A 27,389-nucleotide genomic window follows, 5' to 3' on the forward strand; every position below is an offset into this window, starting at 1 on the left:
ATAATACTTCATGCTGGATATGTTCTCTGATGCCAGTGGATAGCCAAAAAGGTCTCCCTATGGTCCCTACTCCCCTCAGTGCAAGGAACATGACCTGGACTCCCTCCTGGAAGGACTCTTCAGGCACTCTAAACATAACCTGGAATGATACTGGAATTAAGAATAAAGGGTTCTTAAATGTTTGGAGGAGACCGGGACATTGGTGCCTCTTAAAAGGACCACTTGCTAATTCTAGCATTTTTGTTGGGATTAGCCAGTGCACATGGTATTATAACACCCCCCATAGTGGACTAGCTTATACACACACTAAGGAAGGATTTCAAATTACAAATGGTACGGATGTCTCTTTAATTCCTAGATGGATGAAGGTAAATACCACTGCATGTACATCTTCTTCCTCACACCTTTCCTATAACAGCTTTTCTTTACACTGTACCCAATGTTCCCCCGGACCCAATAATAGGTCCCTTTGCATATGCTCTTATCCAAATGGCCCAACCCTACCAATCAGTCCAGACCGATGGAATCGGTGGGACCGACCCCTATTCGGGGTATATTGGGTGTGTGGCAACAAAGCATACCTAGTCCTCCCTCCCTCGTGGAGTGGATCCTGCTATCTAGCCTGGTTAGAGCCACCTGTAGTTTATCGCGCCCACCTCCCAAGAGGGAAAATCAGAAATGTAAGGGCTGCTGAGGATAATGTTAAGGAATCTGTGGAGGAAAAATAGTCTAAGGACTAAACTTTGGTCAAGTGAACTGTATGTAGCGTCGGGTGAACTGTATGTGTGGCCTGGAGGAAGAAGAAAAAGGGGGGGGAGAGTAAAAGGAGAAGGGCAGAGAGAAATCATAAAAGCAGAACTAACTGTAGACATTATAAAAAGTAGAATTAACCTTTGTAACAGATTATGATGAACAGATGTCAGGTGACAGATCTCACCCCCCTACCTGGCGGGCTCTAAATGATTGGACAAGCGTTTGTGCAGGATTTGTTTTTGTTTGTGGCAGAGCCACCTGGCGAATTGGAGAAGGAGTAATGAGACTTCAGAGGGTTTTGGAGATAATGGCAAATACTATCGCCGATGCCCTGGTGGACTTGGAAACCGCACAGAGAAAACTAAGGCAGATGGTTCTCCAGAACCGCTTGGTTCTAGATATCTTACTGGCCTCTCAGGGAGGAACACGTGCAGTAATTGGGCAAGAGTGCTGCGTATATGTTCCTAATGTTTATAACGCCACCTGGGACAGAGCAAACTACCTCATACAAGTAGCAAAGGACCATGGAGAGAAGCGGGTTGATTCTTGGTGGAGCAACCTGTTTAACTGGGTTCTAGACATAGGTGGCTGGCTTTGTAATTTCCTTCACAGCGCTGTTGTAATTATTTGTGGCCTGATAGTTTTGTATGTTATTCTCCGATGTGGGTGTTGGATAGGCACCAAGTGGTACTCCACCCAGCAGTAATTAGTTCAAAACTCAGTAAGAGTTGCAGTCAGTATGTCCCAAGAGTCCCTGTAAGGTACTGTAGGGAAAAAAGGGGGGATTGCCAGGCCCAAAAAGAAAAATTGTAGAGCAGTTATGCCAACCTAACCAGAATTAGGCCAACAGAGGTTTCTGGGTGGTCCCCGGGCAGAATCGAAAACATAGTTGCTTAAGCTGAAAAAGTGAGCTAAGAGGGGAGTTGCATTCCTGTACCAGATGTGCTCAGAAGATAGAGTAGGAGACATACTGCCTCCACTCCCTGTTTCTGTTCTTTGTATGTTCTTGACTCCCCCTGTCTCCTAGTTCTGGTGCTTGTTAACTGTGCTGATAAGAAAGTTGCTGAAACATTATGAATTGCTTAAGGCTGCTTGTATAGGGGGATAGGTATACATGAATACTAGAAGTTTCTCGCTAACAAAGGGGGGTGGGATGCGGTTGTTTTAAATGAATAATCTATGACGCGATGGAACTGTCTATATAACCCTACTAGTTGTTAAAACCATGGCTGGTTCTCTCTGGAGACGGGCCGCTCTCTATTGTTGTGTGCACTCCTCAATAAAGAGCTTGTCACTGCACCTTGCTGGTGTTGCCTGTCTCTCTGCAGTCAGACAACGAACGGTGCCATCTGGGTTTCAAGTCGCCGATATCACCATGCTTTGGATTGAAGAACTTTAGCCCTTTCCCCAGCGCTCCAAATCTATTGGTCTCTCTCCTATAGCTGGTCACATTGGTTCTATAGTTCTCCCACAGCCTCTTGGCCAATTTGGTTTTGTTGAAGTGATCCACATATAAGTGGCAAAGTCACTGGTGACAGGAGAATATTGCCTTGCCTTTGCCAGTCTCACCCCAGCTCTCCAAGGCACAGAGCAGATGAGAAATGACAGCAATGCATCATTACCGCGTTCAGGTTCAAAAGGCCCCAGACAAACGTATTGCTTTGGGATGTGAGAAGCTCTATTAGAGATCGCACTGATCAGCACAAACAGGAGTAACTAGCGCTTTCTCTGGGGAATTTTCTCAGCACCCTCTCACGGATCTCCTTCACCCTCACCCCGTAAATGACTGGGTTCAGCATGGGGGGCATGAGGATATGGAAACTGGCAACCAGAATGTGGGCAGAACCGGGAATCTGCTGGCCAAACCTGTGTGTGAGATATGAGAAAAGCACTGGGGTGTAGAATATGAACATCACGGCCATGTGGGAGCCACAGGTGCTGAGAGCTTTGAGGCGTGCGTCATTGGATGGGAGCCGGAAAATGGCCCGTAGTATACGAACATAGGCCAAGAAAATCATGATCAGATCCATCACTAAGAGGGAAACTAAAAACAAGTCATATTCTCCATTGGCCCTAATGTCTGCACAGGCCAGCTTTGCAATTCCCATGTGCTCGCAGTAGGAATGGGCAAGAACACGGGCTCTACAGAAAGACAGACGGTCAACCAGGAATACCATGGGGAAAATGAGGACTCCTGGCTTCAATATAATCACCAGGCCCATCAGTGCAATTCTCTTCTTTGCTAAGATCACAGTGTATCTCAGAGGGTCACAGATGGCCACGTATCTGTCAAAGGCCATGGCTAGAAGAACGGCTGACTCCATTCCTGTGAACGTGTGAATGAAGAACATCTGGGTCAGGCAGCCACCAAAGCTGATCTCTCTGAAGTTGAACCAGAAGATGCCCAGCATTCTGGGCACTGTAGCAGTAGAGAGGCCCAGGTCGACAGCTGAGAGCATGCACAGCAAGTAGAACATGGGCTGGTGGAGGCTGGGCTCTGTTTTGACGATGAGCAGGGTGGTGCAGTTCCCCAACAGTGTTATGATGTAGACGGTGCAAAGGAGGAAGGAGATCCAGGCGTGTGCAGCTTCCAGCCCTGGGATGCCCAGCAGGATGAAGGTGGAAGGGTGGGAGTAGGTATAATTGAGCAGTGACATCTCCAGGGGTTTCTGATGTCCCTGCCGCTGGCACAGACGCTCCCTGCAAGGAAATACAGTGCTGATTTCTGCTTAGCGTCGCTCATCCAAACTGTACTTAAGAGCCAAAGAGAGAAACTACAGAAAGAGAAACAAGCAAGTGAAGAAAGGGAAGTTGTCAGCTGAGACAGAGAGTCAGTGAGAGCCAGGGAGTCCTCTAAAGACAGCAGGAGCCCCAGAGCTGAAGACTTTCACACCAGGGACAGTAAGGCCATGAGGAGGGACAGACAGGAGGGACTGTGGTACTTCAGTGTCCTTGGAATTTCTAAATCTTACAGAGGAGAGTTTCCTTGCTCAGAAAGTGCGCATCTAACCTGGGGGAATTCCAGACCAGCAATGGATACACTTGGGGCTTTAACTGGACCAGTTTCACAAGGCTGAAAACAATTCTGAGCCAAAGGAGTGAGGAGGAAACATTGAATCAGAAAAATGTGAATTATAATTGAGATTCTTTTAAAAATCCCTCATTAGATGCCCCAAATGTCACAATCTCACAATCAAGAAAGAAGTTCGTGCTGGCTAAAATATTTGATCCCGTTTAGAGGGGAAGTGAAGGTAGGTTTAAAAAATAAATGGAAGAAAGGGGAACTTATGGAGTTTATAAAACTGATAAGGGAAGCCAAGGGACACGAGGAGAAATCCATGGCCAAGAGAGTTAAGGACAATAAGGAGTATTTAAAATATATTAAGAACAAAAAAAATCCAGACAATGGTATTGGTCGTAACTCAATGGAAATGGTAGAATTATCAATAGTAATGCAGAAAATGCAAAAGTGTTTGCTAAATATTTCTGTTCTGTATTTGGGGGGAAAACAGGTGATATAGACTCATCATATGGTGATGATAACACTTTTTCCATTCCACTAGCATCTCAGGAGGATGTTAAACAGAAGCTACTAAAGTTAAACATTTTTAAATCAGCAGATTCTGATAACTTGCATCTAAGAGTTTTAAAAGGGAGGCTGAAGAGCTCAAAAGGCAGTCAATGTTAATTTTCAATAAGTTGGAGAACTGGGGAAGTCCTAGAAGACTGAGACAGTGAATGTTGTACCACTTTTTTAAAAGGGTAAACAGGATAACACAGATAATTATAGGCCTGTCAATCTGATAGATGCCAGGCAAGATGAATGGAGCAGCTGATACAGATAAAGAATTAAAGAAGGGTGTGATGGGTTAGATCACAGAAAGCCCCTTGGGAACTGCCAAGTGATGTGCTAAGACTACTTCTGCCCCTGCTTTCCCTGCCAGTCTGGGAATCCAGCACCCTGTCTTGCTGAGCCAGGCACGCCCGTCTGCTCCAACACAGACCCAGGGTCTGAACCAAGTGCCCAAAAGCTGCAGGCTTAACTGAAAGCAGCTAACAGAAGTGTTCCTGTCTTTAACACCCAGATGCTCAACTCCCAATGGGGTCCAAACCCCAAATAAATCCGTTTTACCCTGTATAAAGTTTATACAGGGTAAACACATAAATTGTTCGCCCTCTATAACACAGATAGAGAGATATGCACAGCTGCTTGCCCCCCTCTCACCCCAGGTATTAATACATACTCTGGGTTAATTAATACAAGTGATTTTATTAAATACAGAAAGTAGGATTTAAGTGGTTCCAAGTAGTAGCAGACAGAACAAAGTGAATTACCAAGTGAAATAAAATAAAACACGCAAATCTAAGCCTAATACAGTAACACAACTGAGTACAGATAAAAATCTCACGCTGAGAGATGTTTCACTACATTTCTTTCATAGACTGGACGCCAGGGCCGGCTCCAGGCACCAGCTTGGCAAGCAGGTGCTTGGGGCGGCCACTCCGGAGAGGGGCGGCACGTCCAGCTATTGGGCGGCAATTCGGTGGACAATCCCTCACTCCTGCTCAGAGCAAAGGACCTCCCACCGAATTGCCACCGTAGATCGCAATCGCGATCATGGCTTTTTTTTGTTTTTGTTTTTGGCTGCCTGGGGCGGTAAAAACCCTGGAGCCGGCCCTGCTGGATGCCTTCCTAGTCTGGGCACAGTCCTTTTCTCTGGTGCAGCCCTCATTCCAGCTCAGGTGGTAGCTAGGGGATTCCTCATGACTGGCAGCCCCCCTTTGTTCTGTTCCACCCACCTATATATCTTTTGCACAAGGCGGGAATCTTTTGTCCCTCTCTGGGTTCCCGTCCCCCCTTCTCAATGGAAAAGCACCAGGTGAAAGATGGATTCCAGTTCAGGTGACATGACAAGTCCCCATGTCTGCAGATGCCGTGGCTGAGTGAGAGCTGTTAGTGTGAGTTTCAGGCCGAGCACAGCCAGGCGACGTGGCCCTGAGTTCTCACTCCCTGCCTGGGCTCCTCTGCTGATGTTTTATGGTCTGGGAAGAAAAGCTGTCTCCCAAACCCAGGCCAATGGAATTGGACCCGCTGCCAGCAAACCACGCATGCCTGCACCTCCCTCTCCGAGCCACTCAGTCCCCCCTGTGATGTTGCACTCTATATGATTTTATGAAAGTATGCTGATGAGTGTGAATATAATGTAACTAAAATATGCTTCATGCAAAGGTCTCTTTTAAGGTATCGTTACAAAGCTTATAATCTACTGAGTGCAGTCATCCTATTTGTATAAATGTACCACTCTTGTATCTGAAACTAGAAATATGAAATATAACCTGGCTGGCTCCCCCTCTTGTTGTCTCGTCTGTGTTTTCAGATTCTGCAGCCTTGGGCTTCGTTTTCCTCTCTACTGTTTTTGCTGTCCTGCAGGTGCAGGTCTGTGTAGTCGGTTTCTCACACCTGCTCGGGCAACTTTCAAGCCCCCATCTTTCTTGGCTGTCAGCCAAGTCTCGGCTGCGAGCGGTGTCCTTGGGCAGAGGCCAGCGTCTTATCTTCGGACTGAGCTTGCTAGCTGCAGTGTTGAGTTAACCCATTCTCTGCTCTTTTCTTTTTCTTCTCCCCCCTTTTCAGCCTCTTATAACCTACAAAGAAAAAGGAGGAGGCATCTGTCTGGAATACGGAAAGTTGCTCTTGGGTGTGCACCAACGGGAGAAACACATTGGGTGTTATCCATGAAAAATTAAACACAACATAGTTAGAAACTTTAACAGTCTGTTGCAGTACGGTGGGCCAATGGACTGAAAACGTTTGTGGTCGTGATCTTAATGGTAAGTAGAGAGGCACCCTGGGGTAGTTGGTCCTCCAAACACATGCAGGGGTATTGGTAAACACATGGGCCTTAGTGGGGGCCTATCCCGATGCCTCTCCTTCCCAGCAGAGGTGTTGACCTACCTCGTAAAAGCGGCCGGGCGCTGCCTTCTCTTTACACAACATTTGAGGGGGCTCCATAGGCCACAGCTGCCAAGTGTTGCCCTCTGCAATCCATACGTGCTGAATGAGGATGTAGTCAGCACATACCACTTAGCCATGTCATTGGCGGGAGCCACCTCCCACACGTCGCGATGGACCACCCAGTCCCAGATAACATATGATACCACATTCCCAGAATGCTAAGCCACAATTGCCCTCCTTCCCCTCCCCCTCCTCCCCCCCCGGCCAATGGATAATTGACCTTTTCTTTTACCAGGGCCAATTTTGGACACTGGTAAAATTAATAAAGGAGAACACCCGAGGATTCCCGTAGCTACGTGCCACCATACATACATTGTATTACACTTGCCTGAAGCAGCAAGAGCGGTCCCACCACTCCTGTTCGGGGTGTCCCTGGGCTCTCGCTATTACTGCTTTGTCCTGTTAAAGCAAGGTGGAAAGGAAAAGCACAACACAAATGTGCCAATCAGGGAAACTGAGGCACGGATGAAAACTCCCTAAATGATTAGTTGTCTCATTACAGCTCTGGCTTTCGTCATGGATGTTGTTTGCCTGGTTTCGGAGGTTAAAACAACCATATTACATCCCAAGATCAGTAATTGCTATTGCTTACCAAAGGGCTTCCCATTCCACTTCCACTCCAGGCCACCACAGGAGGAACAGTGTTTGTCCTAATGGGATCCAAGGGAGGCGGGGGCCACCCACCAGGTATTTTGCTGTGGCCCTGCTGTGTCTATCCAGATGATGCACTGTTTCCAAGGCTCCTCCCCTCCAGCCTCACGCCACACTGTGGCTCGGGCCCTATCAGCAGCTGAAACTAGGGAGAGCCCCTGGAGGTATCTCCCTTCCTCATAATTATGATTATTTGGATAATCCCATGGCCATCTGGAAATCCGGATGGTCCAGGCAGGTGGCTGGTCCACAACCGAGGCCCACGACGCCCTGACCGGAAACCTAGGGAGAAACATACGTTTTGCGCTGATTGGCATGCGCCCATTTCAATTTGCCTGGTATCTGAAGCTGGTACACTACCGGGGAGATGTGATTCACAATGGAGTACAGACCCACCCACATGGCGTCCAGAGTGTGGGCCGCCTTCCCCAGCTTTTGCAACATTTCCTTGTCTCCAATTTGCCATCCCCAGACGTCTTTACTGACGATCTCCTTACATTTGGCCTTTTCCTTATCTAAAGAGGTCTCTACAGCTTCCCGGGTTTCACATAGCTCCTTCCTCAACTGGTCAAAGCTGAGACTTTGGCTGTGGCAAACAGGAAATGTGATTATTGGTAAACACAATACTTACATTACATTTGCCTACTAGCGGGTTGCTAACAGTTCCATCCTCCCAAAATACTTCTTCCCAGGAATTAACACATACCCATTGCCCATTATACACTACTCTGATCTCATTATCCGTTCATCCCACATACAGGGTCCTAGTAAAATGTCTTTACTACAGGGCTCTGGAGTCACAGGCAAGGACAAGCACACCCCTTTTGAGAAGTCCACTCGGTACAATCCTCTTTCATTTGCTATAATTTGCCTTGTGCCTTCTGCTGAGTTTGAATGAACGCAGATTTCCTGGAGGCATTCTCTTCATCATTGATCCAAGCCAGGAGTGTCACATGCATCTTGTCAAGACAGCATGGGACATCGTTGTCCTTGGGGTCAAACCAATCCTTGTGTTTGCCTGTTCAGAAGCCCAGTACTTCCACAGCAGCTTTATAGATTGTTTTCTTGATGTTGACCCAGTCCTCCTCAATAGAGACTGGCCGCTCTGGACCTTCATTATCAATGGCTAAGGAGGCATCAAGACTAAGTTGAAACAATGCTCATGTCTCGGGCATTTCAAGTTTACCTACATCCAACTTTTTCCAGCATACAGCAGAATGATGACCTTTTGGCAGACAGTGGCTCAATGATGGCCGACCTGCGTTCACAGCGATCATCGCTGTCAAGAAGTGTACGTACTGCGACAGACCCAGACCAGTGGGGTACAGGAGTCTGGTAGAGGGCAAATATACTGGTCACTGGATGAGTAGTTTTCTGTTCCTTGAGTGACCAGAGCAGGGGCTGTACTAGAGTAATCAGGAACCTGCTAGAACCAGTTAAGGCAGGCAGGCTAATTAGGACACCTTGAGCCAATTAAGAAGAAGCTGCTAGAATCAATTAAGGCAGGCTAATCAGGGCACCTGGGTTTTAAAAGGAGCTCACTTCAGTTTGTGGTGTGAGTGTGAGGAGCTGGGAGCAAGAGGTGCAAGGAACTGAGTGGGCGTGGAAGTGCTGCTGGAGGACTGAGGAGCACAAGCGTTGTCAGACACCAGGAGGAAGGTTCTGTGGTGAGAATAAGGAAGGTGTTTGGAAGAGGCCATGGGGAAGTAGCCCAGGGAGTTATAGCTGTCATGCAGCTGTTACAGGAGGCACTATAGACAGCTGCAGTCCACAGGGCCCTGGGCTGGAACCCGGAGTAGAGGGCGGGCCCGGGTTCCCCCCAAACCTCCCAATTGACCTGGACTGTGGGTTCTTCCAGAGGGGAAGGTGTCTGGGCTGTTCCCCAACCCACATGGTGAATCTCTGAGGCAAGAAAATCCGCCAATAAGAGCAGGACCCACCAAGATAGAGGAGGAACTTTGTCACAGTACATTCCAGGATGCAAAGCATAGTTTCTGTTTAGTTGTTGATTTTCTTTTGTGACTGCAAAATTGGAGATCCAGTCAGTCGCGGTTAACTGACAGGAGTCAGCTGAAACAAGCTGCGTTTAGGGATTGTTTTCTCTACCCTCTTCTTTGGAAGAAAGTGGCGCTGTTGGACACTGCTGGTATTTTTCCATTGGAAATAAAAGATTCCCACTTCATGTAAATTCTACTCAGGGCTGGGAAATGAGTCAATCAGGGCTCTTCTCCATTGCCTCCCACCCAAGAAGGGTGAAAGGCTGAAAACACCTGAAGTAACAAAGGAACTAAGCTGGGGAAAGACAAGGGCTGAGTTAAGGCTGAGACGGGTCTAGCCCGTGAAGAGAAATACCTGCAACTCTAAGCTACAGAAACTCTGCAACTTGCCTAAAACAACATTTAGGGTGAGAAATGACATGTTGTAACCTCGTTCTTTAGTGAATTAAGCTTAGGTGGCCTGTTTTGTTTTATTTCCTCAGTAATTTGCTTTGTTCTGTTTGCTATCCCTTATAATCACTTAGAATTTATCTTTTGTGGTTAATAAACCTATTTCTTGTTTATTTCAACCCCCAGTTTGTGCAATTCATATCTGGGGCGGGGGCAAAAAGCTTTGCATATCTCCCTCTACGTTGAGGGAGGGGGCGATTTTATGAGCTCATGCTGTACAGATCTCTCTATACAGCGCAAGAGAATATTTTTTGGGTTTACACCCCGAAGGAGTTGTGCCCGTGAGTGCTGGGTAAAGTCCCAAGCTGAATCCTCCCACACAGAGGTGATTTCAGTCTGTGTCTGCAGCGGGTGTGTGCTAAAGAAGGCTTGAGGGCCTGGCACTGCAGGACAGGGTGAGGAAGCCCAGGCTGGTCGAGGGGGAGGTGCCGAGTCTGTGGCTTTCAGGTACCACGCTTGCCCTGAATGAGCACCCAGTCCTCCAAGGTGGAGGTGGAGGGCTAGCCAGCAGGGTTGGGGCCAGGGAGCAGGGGCAATGGATCCAAGGATAGGAGATGCAATTGGGGAAAAATGGGGGTAAGGGATACCTCTCCTCTACCGGCTCCTCTGGACAAACTGCTAGGGCCCCGGGCTGGGACGCAGTGGAGTGGGTGGGCCTGCGTCCCCCCTGCCACCCAATGTGTGGGTGGCAGTCTCCCTCTCTCCCTGGCCGCTCAGAGCCAGGACCTTGGACTCCTAAACTTATTTGTTTGCTCAGCCCCTGCCTGAGGGCCTGAGCCACTGACTCTCTACTGTCACGTCCTGACCCAGGGCCTGGGCCTCCGTATTGAACTGTTTGCTCCGCCGTGTCTGACGGCCTGGGCTACTGACTGTTTGTTGCCCCATCCTGATCCAGGGCCGGGGCCTGCTAATCTTAAACTGTTCGCTCAGCCTCTGCCTGAGGGCCTGAGCTGCTGACTATTTGACACACCGCCAGGCTAATTCCCCGACTCACTGACCTAAGTAGCGAGGCAGCCTGTTCCCCCACTGCCCCAGAGGGGGATAAGCCCCGGCCGAACCCCTACACGTGGTGGAGAATGTGGGCAGGATCCCCTGATCCTTATGAGAAGGGATCTGCAGAGGAGTGGGCCCGAGCGACCATGGATAACGATGAGCTTATGAGGTTCTTAGCTGAAAGCCAACCACAGCAGCAGGCCGCCCAGCTCCAGCAGCAGCAACTGGTCCAGCAGCTCGGGACCCAACAGCAACAGTTGATTTTGGAGCTGGGACGCCAGAACCGGGACCATCAGCAGCAATGCCTGCAGCAGTTGGCGACCTTGCTGCCCCGTCCTGCGGAGCCCCAGCCTGGGGGTGCCACTGGACCCCCAGCCTAGCGCCTCCCATCTCATTGACCAAGATGGGCCCCAACAACAACCCAGAAACCTTTCTTGTGACTTTTGAAAGGGTGGCGTTAGTCGCAGGCTGGGCCCAAGACCCACGGGCTACGATCTTGGCCCCGTACCTGACCGGGACCATCCAAACCGTATATCGGGGCCTGTCCACGGACGCGGCATGGGACTACACCCGGGTCTGCCAGTGGTTGTCGGGGATTACCCAACCTTGGCCTTAGTTGATTCAGGCTGCGGCCAGACCTTGGTTCGTCAAAGCCTAGGCCTCCAAAGCAATATCCCAAGAAGCTCCTCAGGAAGGTGGGAGATTAGAATCTTCAAAGTTTTATTGTCTTTCTTAAATGGCTCATTCAGGCTGATTGCCTACTGTCTGGTGGGCATTCCCAAGTACACACACAGTTGGAATGGTTACAGAGTCAATACTCCTCACTTCAGATACAGCAATGACAGAGGCATACAAATTGGATAATCACATTTAGTAAATCGTAACCTTTCCAATGATACCTCACATGACCCAGCTTCCATGGAATATATCTCAGTTATGCCATATCCATATCATAACAATATTTCTATGACGAATATGGGGTGTGGCGTCACATTGGGTCCTTGTTCATGGGAAGTGTGGCACTCAAAAGTCACAGGATCGGCACCTCGCCCTTGACGCAGAGGGGGAGGAGGCCCCCGACAAGATAATGAGGGGAGCCACAGCTGCTGAGATTTCCACTGCACCCCCCAGAGAGTCCAACATCCTTCTTGTAGTGTCCAAAACTGGACACAGTCCTCCAGATGAGGCCTCACCAATGTCGAATAGAGGGGAACGATCACATCCCTCGATCTGCTGGTAATGCCCTTACTTATGCAGCCAAAATGCTGTTAGCCTTCTTGGCAACAAGAGCAAACTGTCGACTCATATCCAGCTTCTCGTCCACTGTGACCCCTAGGACCTTTTCTGCAGAACTGCTACCTAGCCATTCGGTCCCTAGTCTGTAGCAGTGCATGGGATTCTTCCGTCCTAAGTGCAGGACTCTGCACTTGTCCTTGTTGAACCTCATCAGGTTTCTTTTCGCCCAATCCTCTAATTTGTCTAGGTCCCTCTGTATCCTATCCCTCCCCTCTAGCATATCTACCACTCCTCCCAGTTTAGTGTCATCTGCAAAATTGCTGAGACTGCAGTCCACCCCATCCTCCAGATCATTAATGAAGATATTGAACAAAACCAGCCCCAGGACCGACCCTTGGTGCACTCCGCTTGAAATGGGCTGCCAACTAGACATGGAGCCATTGATTAATACCCGTTGAGTCCAACGATCTAGCCAGTTTTCTATCCACTGTATAGTCCATTCATCCAGCCCATACTTCTTTAACTTGCTGGCAAGAATACTGTGGGAGACCGTATCAAATGCTTTGCTAAAGTCAAGGAATAACACATCCACTGCTTTCCCCTCATCCACAGAGCCAGTTATCTCCTCATAGAAGGCAATTAGGTTAGTCAGGCACGACTTCCCCTTGGTGAATCCATGCTGACTGTTCCTGATCACTTTCCTCTCCTCTAAGTGCTTCAGAATTGATTCCTTGAGGACCTGCTCCATGATTTTTCCAGGGACTGAGGTGAGGCTGACTGGCCTGTAGTTCCCCGGATCCTTCTTCTTCCCTTTTTTAAAGATGGGCACTACATTAGCCTTTCTCCAGTCATCCGGGACCTCCCCTGCTCACCATGAATTTTCAAAGATAATGGCCAATGGCTCTGCGATCACATCCGCCAACTCCTTTAGCACCGTCGGATGCACCGCATCTGGCCCCATGGACTTGTGCTCGTCCAGTTTTTCTAAATAGTCCCGAACCACTTCTTTCTCCACAGAGGGCTGGTCACCTTCTCCCCATATTGTGATGCCCAGTGCAGGAGTCTGGGAGCTGACCTTCTTCGTGAAGACAGAGGCAAAAAAATCATTGAGTACTTTAGCTTTTTCCACATCCTCTGTCAGTAGGTTACCTCTCTCATTCAGTAAGGGGCCCACACTTTCCTTGACTTTCTTCTTGCTGCTAACAAACCTGTAGAAACCCTTCTTGTTACTCTTAACATCTCTTGCTAGCTGCAACTCCAAGTGTTGGAGATGGACCATTAGCTGGACCATTAGTCTGACCCATTCTGATGTTCTTATGGAGACCCCAGAGGTATCTCCGCCCTCCCCCCACCACAGTAATGCACTAGACCCTCTGAGGAACATGGTATTGGCCATTCTCGGCAAACAGGATACTGGGTTAGATGTTTTTACCCAACATCTGCATTCCAAGATTGATCTGCCCCCCAGTGGAACCTACTCCCCTCCCAGAGGTGAGATAGAACCCAGGAGTCCTGATGGAATCTCTCTCTCTGCAGAGTTAGTAACAAAGTAAGAATATACATTAATAGTCTAAGTGAATGGGCACAAGATGTCAGAACATGTTAGTATTAGAGCTGAGTGGGTCTAATATTTATTTTATTTTATTTCATTCATATCAGAATTAGACACAGTGCTCCTGTCAGCTAATTGCTAAGTTATCTGCCACAAAGCTAGAGTTTTCAAGACCCTAAGTAGCCTTTGGAATCACGGCTCAAGTTGCCACCCCAACCAAAATCTGAAATGTCTCCCTTGTAGCTGGGGGGTGGAGGAAGGAAGGTGGAAATGATCCAGGAAGTGACAGGGGGAGGGGAATAGAGGAGCAAGAACATGCGCGGGGCCGCGCGGGGGAAAAGGTAAAGCAGGGACAGAGCCTTTGACAGAAGAGGTGAGGAAGGGGTGGGGTGTCAGGGTCCAGTTACCAGCAATTAGAAATGTGGCAACCCACTGAATTGTACACAGACCAATTCCCCAGTTTGTCACGCTGACACAGCACAGTAAGGTCAGGAAAGGATCTAATGTCTTTTTTGACTGTCCAGTAAGTGATCCAGGGAAGGGGGTCCAGCACCATGTCACCAGCCAGCTCTGCACAGGGCTCGGTCTGAGAGCCAGAGCACCAGGAGAAAACTTTACATCCCTTTATGAGCAAGTAGCTGGAGCAGCCTGTCGCGGATCTGTTTGGTCCTCACCCCGTAGATGATGGGGTGTAGCATGGGGGGCATGAGCAGGTACGCGTTGGCCATGAGAATGTGAAAATGCAGGGGCACATTGTGGCCAAACCGGTGCATGAGTAGAGAGAAGATAGCTGGGATGTAAGAGGCTAAAATGACACAGAGGTGGGAGCCACAGGTCCCAAAAGTCTTGAGCCGGGCGTCCTTTGTGGGGAGGCTGAAGATGGCCCTGAGGATCTGGGTATAGGACATGGCGATACAAAACACATCCAGAGCAGTCACCAAGAATGCCACAGAGAGGCTGTAGTAACTACTGACGCGAATGTCGGCACAGGCCAGCTTCATCACGGCCATGTGCTCACAGAATAAGTGTGGGATAATGTTGGTTCTGCAATATGACCACTGCCTCACCAGGAAAGGATAGGGCAGAATGAGCATGCCACCACGCAGCAGCAAAGCCAGGCCAATCTTGGCCACCACAGGGTTAGTCAGGATGGTGGAATGTCTCAGGGGATCGCAGATGGCCACGTAGCGATCAAAAGCCATGGCCACAAGGATCCCAGAGTCAATCACTAAGCAGCAGTGAATGAAATACATCTGGGTAAGGCAGGCACTGAAATCGATCTCCATGGAATTGAACCAGAAGATGCTCAGCATTTTGGGTAGGGTGGATGTGGACAGGACCAGGTCGCTGACGGCCAGCATGCAGAGGAAATAGTACATGGGCTCTTGGAGGCTCGGCTCCCGCTTCACAATGAACAGGATGGTGAAGTTCCCCAAGACGGCTATGGCGTACATAGTGCTGAAGGGGATGGAGATCCAGACATGGGCCATCTCCAGGCCAGGAATGCCCAACAGGATGAAAGTGGAGGGGTTGGTGAAATCGGTTGTGTTGGAATCAGACATGCAGTAAGGGAGAAGATGTCCAACTCTGAAGCAGAACGGTGTCTCCTTCATGTAGCGTACGTTCCTCTGACGTCCTGTATGTGCCCATCCAGTGCAAATGCCTGGATGGAGAGACAATGTTAATATGAGATATTACATACACTACTGGTGGGTAAAGCAGATTGGTCGCTCTTCACACACTGAACAATGACATTTTCATTATTCAGAGAAAGGAATTATAAAGAACTGGCCCTATTAATCCCAATTCTATATTTGATGGTGCTCCATGCATCAATAATTCTACATGTCTTGGTGTGGGAAACATGAATAGGCACCAGCAGGAACCACGAGTGTGGATACTGGTTATCCATTATTGTTCTGTAATGCAATGAAAGCCAGGCTAGAGAGTCCATGCTGTAGGGAGTTCCCCATTCACCCAGTTGCTCAAAACCTGAGATTATAAAAAAAAAAACTTTTGCCAAGACATGTGCCAGGGAGAAACATCCCAACTAGAACAGACCTCTGGGAAAAGACCATGTGCTCAGTTTTAGTCACTCAGTCTCTAAAAAGGATACAGCATTATAAAGGAGATTTCCCAGGCAGGCTATGAGAATGGGGAAGGCTGTCATATGCAGACGAACTGATAATTCTGGGACTGTTTAGTTTAGAGAAAAGCAACAGAGAGTCCTGTGGCACCTTATAGACTAACAGACGTATTGGAACCTAAACTTTCATGGCTGAATACCCGCTTCATCAGACGCAGTTTAGAGAAGAGACAAAGAAGGGGGCAGTTGATAGAGGAGAGGAATATAAAGAAAAGAACTGATTACATTTAATTGGACAAAGAGAGAACAGTTCCCAACCAGTAACATCGATAGACACAGTGCTTCAAAAGGGCTAATTCACCAAAGCTGAAGAAAATTATCAAGAAAACTGATTGGGATGAAAATATTAGATAGAAAAATTGGACTGAAACTTGGGAGTTCTTTAAGAAGGGTTTATTGGATAGCTAAATAGACACAATTCCACAACCGATTCAGTGGCCAAGTGAAGGCAGGAATTTGCGGGGGAAAGCAATATATACAAATGGGAAAAGGGAAAATAGATAGCAAGCAATACAAATTGGAAATTATGAAAATTGATAAGGGACGTTACTGACATCAGGAAAAAATCCATGCTTGGTGGGGCTAAGGATAACAAAAAGGAGGTTATTAAGTATATTGAGAACAAAAGAAATCCTGGAAAAGGTTTATGCCAATTCCTAGAAGAGAAAAAGTAAACTTCTTAATGCTGTAGAAAACGTAGATGTGTTGAAGAAATAGTTTTGTTCTGCATTTGGAAAGAAGCAATATGAGGTACTCATATCACATGAGGTGATGAAATACTTTCCAGTCCATTAACTGCCAAGGAGAATGTTAAACAACATCTAGAGTAGAACCTTTTAGAGTTACAAACACGAGAGTAACAAACTGACCGATCCACCTCACATCCTCTTCGGAAGTGGAAGTGCGCAATCTGTCAGCAGCAGAGCCAAAAAAAAAGGCAAATACACAACAGTTTTGTGTTAAATGTAAAGTATTTAAAAAAAGGGAATTTTAAAAAAAGATGATTTCACAAGGTTAGGAAACAATGGAAAAGCTGGTATGAGATTAGTTTAAAAAAAAGTTTAGGAATATAATTAATGCCAGTAAACAACATGGTTTATGGAAAACAGGTCTTGTCAAATCAAACTGATTTCATCCTTTAATGAGAATACATATTTCATTGATCAAATGCACTGCACAGATGCAATGAACTTCAATTTCTCTGAGACATTGTATTCAGTAGGGGAAAACATTCAGATAAAAAATGAGCAGTCTACAATATCAGTAGAGCACATGTAAAGTGGATTAAAAACTGGCTAACTGACAGATCTCAGAAATCAGCTGTCAAGGGGGTGAATGGGGGTGTTTCTAGTGGGGTTCTGCAGGGATCAGTTCTTGGCCTGATGATCATCAATGATCTGGAAGGAAATAGAAAATCACTGGTTACAATGAGGAGGCCAGGTCGGGCACACCGATTGATTGGGAGCATAGGCCATACAAACAAAATGTTTTAATATAGTCACATGAAAAGTTATTGTCTCAGAAGAGGGAATGCAGGCCGGATCCACAGACTAGGGCACTGTATGATGGAGCACAGGCACCCTGAAAAGGCTTTAGGGGTCATTGTGGACAACCAACTCATTGTGAGCTCCAAGTGCGATGCTGTGGCCAAAAGCACTGATGTGACCCTTGGATGCATAAACAGGGGAGTGGTGAGCTGGAGCAGGGGAAGGATTTTACCTCTGCACATGGCATTGGTGAAACTGACTGAATCCAGTTCTGTGGTCCGCATTTCAAAAAGGTTGTTGAAAAATTGAAGAGGGTGCAGAAAAGAGCCACAAAAATTATTGGTGTCTCGAGAAAATGCCAGACAGTGAGAGACTAAAAGGGCATCGCATTTTTAACTTATCAAAAGACGTTCAAGCGGAGACTTTCATGGGGTGAGAACCATTGGTAAAGCGGAGAAAGGCAGAGCAAGACCCAATGGCTGGAAGCTGAAGCCAGACAAATTCCAGCTGGAAATAAGGGCCAAATGTTTAACACTGAGGGTCACCAACCTTTGGAACAAACTGTGAAGGGAAGTGGTGGATTCTCCAACTCCCCATGTCTGCAGACCCAGGCTGGATGCTTTTCTGAAAGATCTGCTTGAGGGCTTGTCTACACTTAAAATGCTACAGTGGTGCTGCTGTAGCGCTTCAGTGTAGACACAACTTACACCGACGTCAGGGGTTCTCCCATCCACGTAGGTAGCTCACCTACCCAAGAGGTGTTAACTAGGTTCTTCCATTGACCTCATACTGTCTTCACGGGGGTTAGGTTAATACAGAGACATCTCTCTGGGGTGTGGATTTTTTTGCTATTGCACAGGAAGTATTCATCTACTCAGCGCTGGTTAGGCCTCAGCTGGAGCATTGTGACTAGTTTGGGTCATCAGTGTATAGGAAGGATGGAGAGAAACTGGAAAGGATCCAGAGGTGACAGACAAATATGATCCAAGGGATGGAATTCATGCCATACAAGCAAAGGCTGAAGGAACTGGGAATGTTTAGTTTGGAAAAGAGGAGATTGAACAGGGACATGACCGTGGTCTTCAGCTACTTGAAAGGCTGCCATAAAAAGATGGAGAAAAGTTGTTCTGTCACCACAGTGGATGGGACAAGAGTCAATGGGTTCAAACTACAGCATAGCAGATTTAGATGAAATCTCAGGGAAAACTTCCTGACTGTAACAACAGGAGGACAATGGAACAGAGGCCTTGGGAGGTCATTCTGGCTCCTTTGCTGGAGGTTTTCCAAGGGAGGCTGGATCCTCATCTGTCTGGGATGGTTTTGATACAACAAATCCTGCACCGTGGCAGGGAGTTAGCGTAGCTGACCCTTGCAGTCCCTTCTGACCCTGTGGCTGTGATTCTACAATGTAAAATCCTAGTGTGGACCAGGCCTTAGTCAGAAACAAGTTACTGAGCTCAATATAGGGGTAATTGGGTTAAGTTTCATGGCCTGTGTTATACAGGTCAGACAGGATGATCTAATGGTGCTTTCTGACATTGAACCCAACGAATCCATTGATAACGAAAAGATAAAGATCAGACATTAATATTTACTCTGTCTCACAACACAGAAGCAAGGAAATATTCAATTACACTGGAAATCTGAACATATAAAACTGAGAAAAAAAACTTGTTAACATAATCCATATTTGGCCTGTGGAACTCCTTGGCTCTGACATTATTGGAGAAGAGCTTAGCTGAATGGGAAACACAAATGGATTGGCCATTGTAGGTGGTGCTGGTGGCACCATGGTTAGTGGTTATAAGTTTGCCAAATTTTAAGCATTTGGACTGAAATTTCCCATCCTGGGTGTCTGCTTCTGGCTGAATTATTACGTGAAAGTTTCAGGCATAACAGTTCAGCCAACTTCTCAAATGAAGCTAGGAGAGAAGATGTCTTGCCCATGTTGAAAAATTCTTAGAATTGTTCCAGTGAGGCGCCCTAGCACCTCCATGCTTTCCAGCAGATAAAAGTCAGGTAACAGCCCCCTCCCCCAGCTCCCCCCGCACACACACACCTATTAACAGCCAGAGCTATGAAATGCAAGAGCAGGAGGTGACAGTTTCTGTGCATTAACACACAGCTGGCTCCTGAGGTCTTTAATCAGTTTTTACTCCAAGGGGAGTTTTGCCTCAGTGTGGCCTGAGCAAACTACAAGCCATGGCCTCAGAGTTTGGCCTTTTATTGTCATCTACTCACACCTTTCATCCTGAGGGATCCACTGTGCCACTGAAATGCAGCCACCTCAGGGCTAGAGGGCATCAGCCATCAGCCGGGGCAGGAGGGAGTGCAGAGAAGGAGCTAGCGAACAGGAGCGGCTAACAGGGACTTCTCGAGGTGATGGAGGAGCGATTACGTGACCCTTGGGGTACGTTTGTTGTCCATAGTGTATGGATCTGTGTTTGTGGTGTGCTTGCTGCTTGACTGAAATATACCGTGCGCTCTCTTTGTTTGTTTGGGGGACCGTGTGCTGACCGTGTGTGTGCTGAGTCTAGCGGCCTGCTAGGCACGGCTGAGCGCTGAGAGCTTCTTAACGAGGCTGCGATCCCTAAGTCTTTTAGCACCATCAACCCTTAACCGGGGGCGGGGCTACTCAGGGCTACTCAGGGAGACCAGGGCTTTAAAAAGCCGGCTCTCAAGCGACCAGAAGAGCTACAAACAGCAGCGGCTAACGGGGAGTTTGGTGAGGGAGTTTAGAGGGGGAGTGTGAGCAGGGGAGAGAACTCAACATTCTTTAAACTTAAAAGACAAGACCACCCCAAGACCTCAACGGGAGCAGAGGGAAACCTTCCCATAGTTGGGACCCTCCTTCCAGATGGTGCTGGGATTACCTCTCGCACTGAGGTTGCCTCTCTGGGGGAGGGAACTCCAGTTGCTAGGACAAGGCAGGTGTTAGTAATGGGAGATTCGATCTTTAGAAACGTAGATAGCTGGGTTTGTGATGACCGGGAGAACCGTATGGTGACTTGCCTGCCGAGTGCGAAGGTTGCAGATCTCTCGAGGCATCTAGACAGACTTATGTGTAGTGCTGGGGAGGAGCCGGTGGTCGTGGTACATGTAGGTACCAAGGACATAGGGAAGGGTAGGAGAGATGTCCTGGAGGCCAAATTTAGGCTGCTAGGGAAGAGACTGAAATCCAGGACCTCTATGGTGGCATTCTCAGAAATGCTCCCAGTTCCACGCGCAGGGCCAGGTAGGCAGGCAGAGCTTCAGAGTCTCAATGCGTGGATGAGACGATGGTGTAGAGAGGAGGGGTTTAGATTCATTAGGAACTGGAGAAACGTTTGGGATGGGTGGAGCCTATACAGGAGAGATGGGCTCCACCTAAACCAAAGTGGAACCAGACTGCTGGCACTAAACATCGAAAAGGTTGTAGAGCAGTTTTTAAACTAGGAGATGGGGGAAAGCCGACTGCTGCAGAGGAGCATGTGGCTCGGACAGAGACTTCTCTTAGGGGAGAGTCTAATGATAGAGAATCTCCAGGTTCTAGTCAGGAGCAGAGGATGGAGGAGGATAATGTAAGGGCCAGATCAGATGATAAACATTCACATAAAGAATCGGACACATCAGAAAAGGGCAGACAAATAAACAATGACAAGTTTTTAAAGTGTCGTACACAAATGCTAGAAGTCTAAATAATCAGATGGGTGAACTAGAGTGCCTCGTGATAAGGGAGGATATTGATATAATAGGCATCACAGAAACCTGGTGGACTGAGGACAATCAATGGGACACAATCATTCTGGGGTACAAAATATATCAGAAAGACAGAACAGGTCGTGCGCGGGGGGGGGGGGAGTGGCACTATATGTGAAAGAAAATGTAGAATCAAATGAAGTTAAAATCTTAAGTGAATCCACATGTTCCATAGAATCTCTATGGATAGTAATTTCATTCTCTAATAAGAATATAACATTAGGGATCTATTATCGACCACCTGACCAGGACAGTGATAGTGATGATGAAATGCTAAGGGAAATTAGAGAGGCTATCAAAATTAAGAACCCAATAATAGTGGGGGATTTCAATTATCCCCATATTGACTGGGAACATTTCACTTCAGGACAAAATGCAGAGATAAAATTTCTCGATACTTTAAATGACTCCTTCATGGAGCAGCTGGTCCTGGAACCCACCAGAGGACAGGCAATTATTGATTTAGTCCTAAGTGGAACACAGGATGTGATACAAGAGGTCAATATAGCTAGACCGCTTGGTAATAGTGAACATAATATAAATAAATTTAATAATCCTCTGGCAGGAAAAACACCACAGTGGCCCAACACTGTAGCATTTAATTTCAGAAAGGTGAACTACAAAAAATGAGCAGGTTAGTTAAACAGAAATTAAAGGGTACAGCACCAAATGTGAAATCTCTGCAAGCTTCATGGAAACTTTTTAATAACAGCATATTAGGGGCTCTACTTAAATGTATCCCCCAAATTAAAAAACACAGTAAGAGAACCAAAAAAGTGCCACCGTGGCTAAACAACAAAGTAAAAGAAGCAGAGAGAGACAAAAAGGCATCCTTTAAACAGTGGAGGTTAAATCCTAGTGAGGAAAATAGAAAGGAGCATAAACACTGGCAAGTGAAGTGTAAAAATATAATTAAGAAGGCCAAAAAAATATTTGAAGAACAGCTAGCCAAAGACTTAAAAAGTAATACCAAAAACAAATTTAAGTACATCAGAAGCAGGAATCCTGATGAACAATCAGTGGGGCCACTGGACAATCTTGGTGCTAAAGGAGCCATCAAGGACGATAAGGCCATTGTGGAGAAACTAAATGAAATCTTTGCATCGGTCTTCACGGCTGAGGATGTGAGGGAAATTCCCAAACCTGAACCATTCTTTTTACGTGACAAATCTGTGGAACTATCCCAGATTGAGGTATCATTAGAGGAGGTTTTGGAACAAATTGATAAATTAAACAGCAATGTCACCTGGACCAGATGGGGTTCACCGAAGAGTTCTGAAGGAGCTCAAATGTGAAATTGTACAACTATTAACTGTGGTTAGTAACCTATCATTTAAATCAGCTTCTGTACCAGACGACTGGAGCATAGCTAATGTGACGCCCATTTTTTTAAAGGGCTCCAGAGGTGATCCCAGCAATTACAGACTTTTAAGCTTGACTTCAGTACTGGGAAAACTGGTTGAAACTATAATAAAGAACAATATTGTCAGACACATAGATGAACATAATTTGTTGAAGAAGAGTTAACATGGTTTTGATAAAGGGAAATCATACCTCACCAATCTACTAGAATCCTTTGAGGGGGTCAACAAGCATGTGGATAAGGGGGATCCAGTGGATATAGTGTACTTAGATTTTCAGAAAGCCTTTGACAAGGTCCCTCACCAAAGGCTCTTATGCAAAGTAAGATGCCATTGAATAAGAGAGAAGGTGCTCTCATGGATTTGTAACTGGTTGAAAGATAGGAAACAAAAGGTAGCAATAAATGGTCAGTTTTCAGAATGGAGAGATGTAAATAGTGGTGTCCCCCAGGCGTCTATTCTGGGACCAAAGTTATTTAACATGTTCATAAATGATCTGGAAAAAGGGGTAAATAGTGAGGTAGCAAAACTTGCAGATGATACACAATTACTGAAGATAGTTGAGACCCAGGCAGACTGCGAAGAGCTACAAAAGGATCTCTCGAAACTGGGTGACTAGGCAACAAAATGGCAGATGAAGTTTAATGTTGATAAATGCAAAGTAATGCACATTGGAAAGCATAATCCCAACTATACATATAAAATGATGGGGTCTAAATTAGCTGTCACCACTCAAGAAAGAGATCTTGTAGTCATTGTGGATAGTTCTCTGAAAACATCTACTCAAATGTGCAGCGGCCGTCTAAAAAGCAGACAGAATGCTGGGAATAATTAAGAAAGGGATAGATAATGGGTCAGAAAATATCATGTTGCCTCTATATAAATCCATGGTACGCCCACATCTTGAATACTGTGTGCAAATGTCTATCTCAAAAATATATATTGGAATTGGAAAAGGTTCAGAAAAGGGCAACAAAAATGATTAGAGGTATGGAACGGCTTCCATATGAGGAGAGATTAATAAGACTGGGACTTTTCAGCTTGGAAAAGAGACGGCTAAGGGGAGATATGATTCAGGTGTCTAAAATCATGACTGGTGTAGAGAAAGTAGATAAGGAAGTGTTGTTTACTACTTCTCATGACACAAGAACTAGGGGTCATGAAATGAAATTAATAGGCAGAAGGTTTAAAACAAATAAAAGGAAGTATTTCTTCACACAATGCAGAGTCAACCTGTGGACCTCCTTACCAGAGGCTGTTGTGAATCATAGAATATGAGGGTTAGAAGGGATCTTAGGAGGTATCTAGTCCAACCCCCTGCTCAAAAAAAAACAATCCCCAGACAGATTTTTGCCCCGGATCCTTAAATGGCCCCCTTAAGGATTGGGCTCACAACTCAGGGTTTAGCAGGCCAATCCTTAAACCACTGAGCTATCCCTCCCCCGTTGAAAGCCAAGACCATAACAGGCTTCAAAAAAGAACTAGGTAAATTCATGGGGGTAGGTCCATCAATGGCTATTAGCCAGGATGGGCAGGGATGGTGTCCCTAGCCTCTGTTTGCCAGAAGCTGGGAATGAGCGACAGGGGATGGATCACTTGATGATTCCCTGTTCTGTTCATTCCCTCTGGGGCACCTGGTACTGGCCTCGGTCGCAAGCCAGGATACTGGGCTAGATGGCCCTTGGTCTGACCCAGTAGGGCCATTCTGATGTTCTTATGACATTTTGGACAATGATACTGGAGCAAATTCATCACCTGTGGAAAGGGCCCTGGGATGTTTAATGGCTGTGCAGAAGAGAAAGGACCCCAGACTAACTCTCTACCCCATCACACCCATGTTGCACTGGGTTTGTAGGGTTTGTAGAGCAGGTGAGCTCCTGAGCAAGAGATGAGTACCTGTGAATCCTGAGATTGAAGCGTCTTCCCTGGGAATCCCCCTCAGGTAGCCGTGTCCCACACCTCTCACCCCAGCATCTGCAGCAGCATCCCACGCCGAGAGCCGAGACAGGGGTGTGCACCATTTATAATATAGCTCCGTGCAATCCCAGTGGGGTTTGCTCAGCCTCTAGGGGAGAAGCTGCATCTGAATGTAAACAGGCTGGAGACCGGCCTGTCTGCACTTCTGTGCTATTTATCCGGCTTTAGGGTGAAGGAATAGCTCAGTAGTTTGAGCATTGGCCTGCTAAATGCAGGGTTGTGAGTTCAATCCGGGAGGGGGCACTTAGGGATCTGGGGCAAAAATCTGCCTTGGGATTGGTCCCCCTTTGAGCAGGGGTTGGGAGTAGATGAGCTCCTGAGGTCCCTTCCAACCCTGATATTCTGAGTAAACAGTAATTAAAGGACCTTCCCAAAGGGAGATGAGAACTCTTGGGCTCTGTGCTGAGTCAGAGAGGAATTGGCTGCTCTGTGCATTTGTGTATATCTAAAAATTTTAGTCGATTAGGAAGAAAACTAGGGAGAGTGCCTAGGTCTCCATAGAGTCTGATACCCTGTAAATGCCCAGGAGGGCTGGGTAGGTAGTAGACAGACAGATGTGGGGATAGATGACTTAGGGGAGATACAAACACTTTCTGCAGTCTGTTGCTAAAGGATCAGAGATCAGTAACGATCATCATACTATGCAGCATCTTCATTGAAGGATCTTCAAAATACCTCGCAAATCTGAACATTTCAGAACTAAGTGGAGAACTAGCTGGAGGTTGTGACCTCCCCACTCCTGGGAGGTTTGAACTCCAGGATTCCACTTCCGCTCCCACTCAGAAACCTGCCAACGCATCGCAGTCACTGGGGTGACTTCAGGGGAACCGAGTTCTTAAAACCAACAAAATGTTCCTGGGGACAGAGGCCTTCTCTGCCTCCCTCTGAAAGCTGCCTTGGAACAAGGGGGGCCCTATATGCAGGATAGAGACTGGTTCAATGTTTGCATTGGATTTGTTCATTCTCTCCCAGGTGAAATCAAAATCCAATGTTCCAGGCTGAGTCAGACTTGCCAGCACTGACCCAGCTTTAGGGCCCTTGGATTCCCACAGCTGAACTCTCTGCATGCTCCTCTGCTTAATCTGAGGTATTTCCCCCGTGCAGAGAACCTGGGTTTTTAAGCAATAAAATGAGATTGAACGAAACAGGGGCCCTGTGTCCACCTGTATTCAAGTTACTAACACTCTGTAGCTGGCAAGCCTGGTTTGACCTTCATCTGTAGCTAAAGAAAGGCAAAGGCAAAGGGGGTCTAGGCCTGATTTGGCTGGATTACTGTGGTTATAATTTATTATTATCTGAATTGTGGAAGCTTCCAGAGGCCCCGCTCCAGGTCAGGGCCCCATGTCCTGGGCCCTTCGCAAACACAGAAGAGAAACAGCCCCTGCCCCAAGGAGCTTAGAAATCATATTCAGACAAGACACAGCTACTGTGTGTAACAAACCAGAAAGGGGGCAGGCGGGGAGATGGGGGAGGAACAGCACTAAGAATGGGTGGTTACATTGACTGCTGGGTCGATGTGCGACAGCGGAAATGCACAGCCCTCTCCTGGCTGTTCGAAGAGTGTCCTGGGCCTTTATGACCAGCACACCTGTTCGGGGATCTATATTGGGGTTAGCGAGAATGGGCCATTGAGTGGCGGCTGCACCAGACACACAGCTGGGAGCACATGGCTCTCCGTTAGCTTTTGTAACTCTGCTTTAGTTCTAATCACGCCTCCCTCCGTCGAGTGCAAACTGAGCCTCCTTCTCGTGAATTCCCAGGAGAACCGCTGGTACCAGAGGGGAGACCAGAGGAGAGGGCAGAGGTAACAGGGCTGTGGGGAAGGAACGAAGAAGACATCCTGGAGTTGTAACAACTGAAAGCCCCCAAGGAGTTGAAACTCTCAGGTGATGCAGCAGACTCCGGGAAGAGATTCAGGCAGAGTTTTGAGATATATCTGTGCAAGTGGCTGGATTTGGAGAGAAAGACCAGCAGAAAACTGCAATCTTCTTAACCAGTGCAGGACTTGAGGCAGTGGACGTCTTTACTATAATGCAACTCAGGCTTTGTCTGCACTGGCACTTTTGTTGGTGAAACGTTTGTTGGTCGGGGTGTGAAAAAACACCCCCTGACTGACAAAAGCACCAGTGTGGACAGCGCTATGTCAGCAGGAGACACTCTCTGGCGGTGGTGTAATTCTGCCAGCAGGAGAGCTCTGTCCCATCGGCATAAAGCGTCTACACGTGAGAGTGGCACAGGTGCAGCGATACAGCTGTGCCGCTATAAGGTGTTTAGTGTAGACAAGGGCTCAGTCAGGCAGAGGGAGCAGGTTATTCCACGTTTTGCAGATATTTGAAGAGCAGCTGCTGTGGTGTGAAGGAGTCTTCAGACTGGTGAGAGCCACAGTGCTTATAGAGACAGAGCATGGTCCCTCATGGTTTTTTTTGTTTTTGTTTTTTTGTGTGGCGCAAAAGAGCAAAATGTTCCAAGGGTAAAAGTTTCCCCTTAGAAGACAAAAGTAAGGTGAGTTCTGTGAAGAATTCCTAACAGATGTAAGCAGGGGAACAGTCCCACTCTTGTGGGGAACTTTCCTGGCTTATGCACCACCCCGATGCAATGGGCTAGTCTGATGGCGCTGATCAAAAATGATCAAGGGAACAAAGGCTCAAACAGTCCCTAGACACAGAAACCCAACTGCCCCAGTAACTGAAATAACCTGAAAGAGAGAGAAAAACACAAACACACAGTCAAACAAATTCACTCACCCCAAGGTTAGTCCACACACCTTGTTCGTTCAGCGGGGGGGTCTCCTTCTCCCCCTCTCAAACTCCCCTGTTTGCTGTCCCCTGGTCTCTGAGCCTCTGGCTTTCCCTTTATTTCTTTTTTTAGTAGTTTGCATTGTAGCAAACTGTACAGCACTGTACTGTTTTGCTTTTTGTTTGTGTTTTTTTGGTTTGTTTTGTTTTTTGGTCTCTGCTGCTGCCTGATCGCCTACTTCCCCTTCCAAATGAGGTGTGTGGTTGGCTGGTCAGTTTGTAACTCTGGTGTTCGTAACT

General features: G+C 47.1%; 2 protein-coding genes across 2 annotated transcripts; both read right to left on the reverse strand.

Annotated features, from left to right (window-relative positions):
* Positions 1 to 2,450: 2,450 nt before the first annotated feature.
* Positions 2,451 to 3,410, reverse strand: LOC101934672 (olfactory receptor 52J3-like). Its single transcript, XM_065589288.1, has one exon. It carries the CDS (start codon positions 3,408 to 3,410, stop codon positions 2,451 to 2,453), a length of 960 nt encoding a protein of 319 aa, XP_065445360.1.
* Positions 3,411 to 14,259: 10,849 nt separating this feature from the next.
* Positions 14,260 to 15,258, reverse strand: LOC101934389 (olfactory receptor 52M1-like). Its single transcript, XM_005313200.3, has one exon. It carries the CDS (start codon positions 15,256 to 15,258, stop codon positions 14,260 to 14,262), a length of 999 nt encoding a protein of 332 aa, XP_005313257.2.
* Between the last annotated feature and the right edge of the window lie 12,131 nt (positions 15,259 to 27,389).

This window comes from Chrysemys picta, chromosome 1 (assembly GCF_011386835.1).
Source record: "Chrysemys picta bellii isolate R12L10 chromosome 1, ASM1138683v2, whole genome shotgun sequence".
Lineage (NCBI taxonomy): Eukaryota > Metazoa > Chordata > Testudines > Emydidae > Chrysemys > Chrysemys picta.

Bases quoted from the DNA above. Each gene is read 5' to 3' on its own strand.
- LOC101934672 (XM_065589288.1), bottom strand. From the start codon at position 3,410: ATGTCACTGCTCAATTATACCTACTCCCACCCTTCCACCTTCATCCTG.
- LOC101934389 (XM_005313200.3), bottom strand. From the start codon at position 15,258: ATGAAGGAGACACCGTTCTGCTTCAGAGTTGGACATCTTCTCCCTTAC.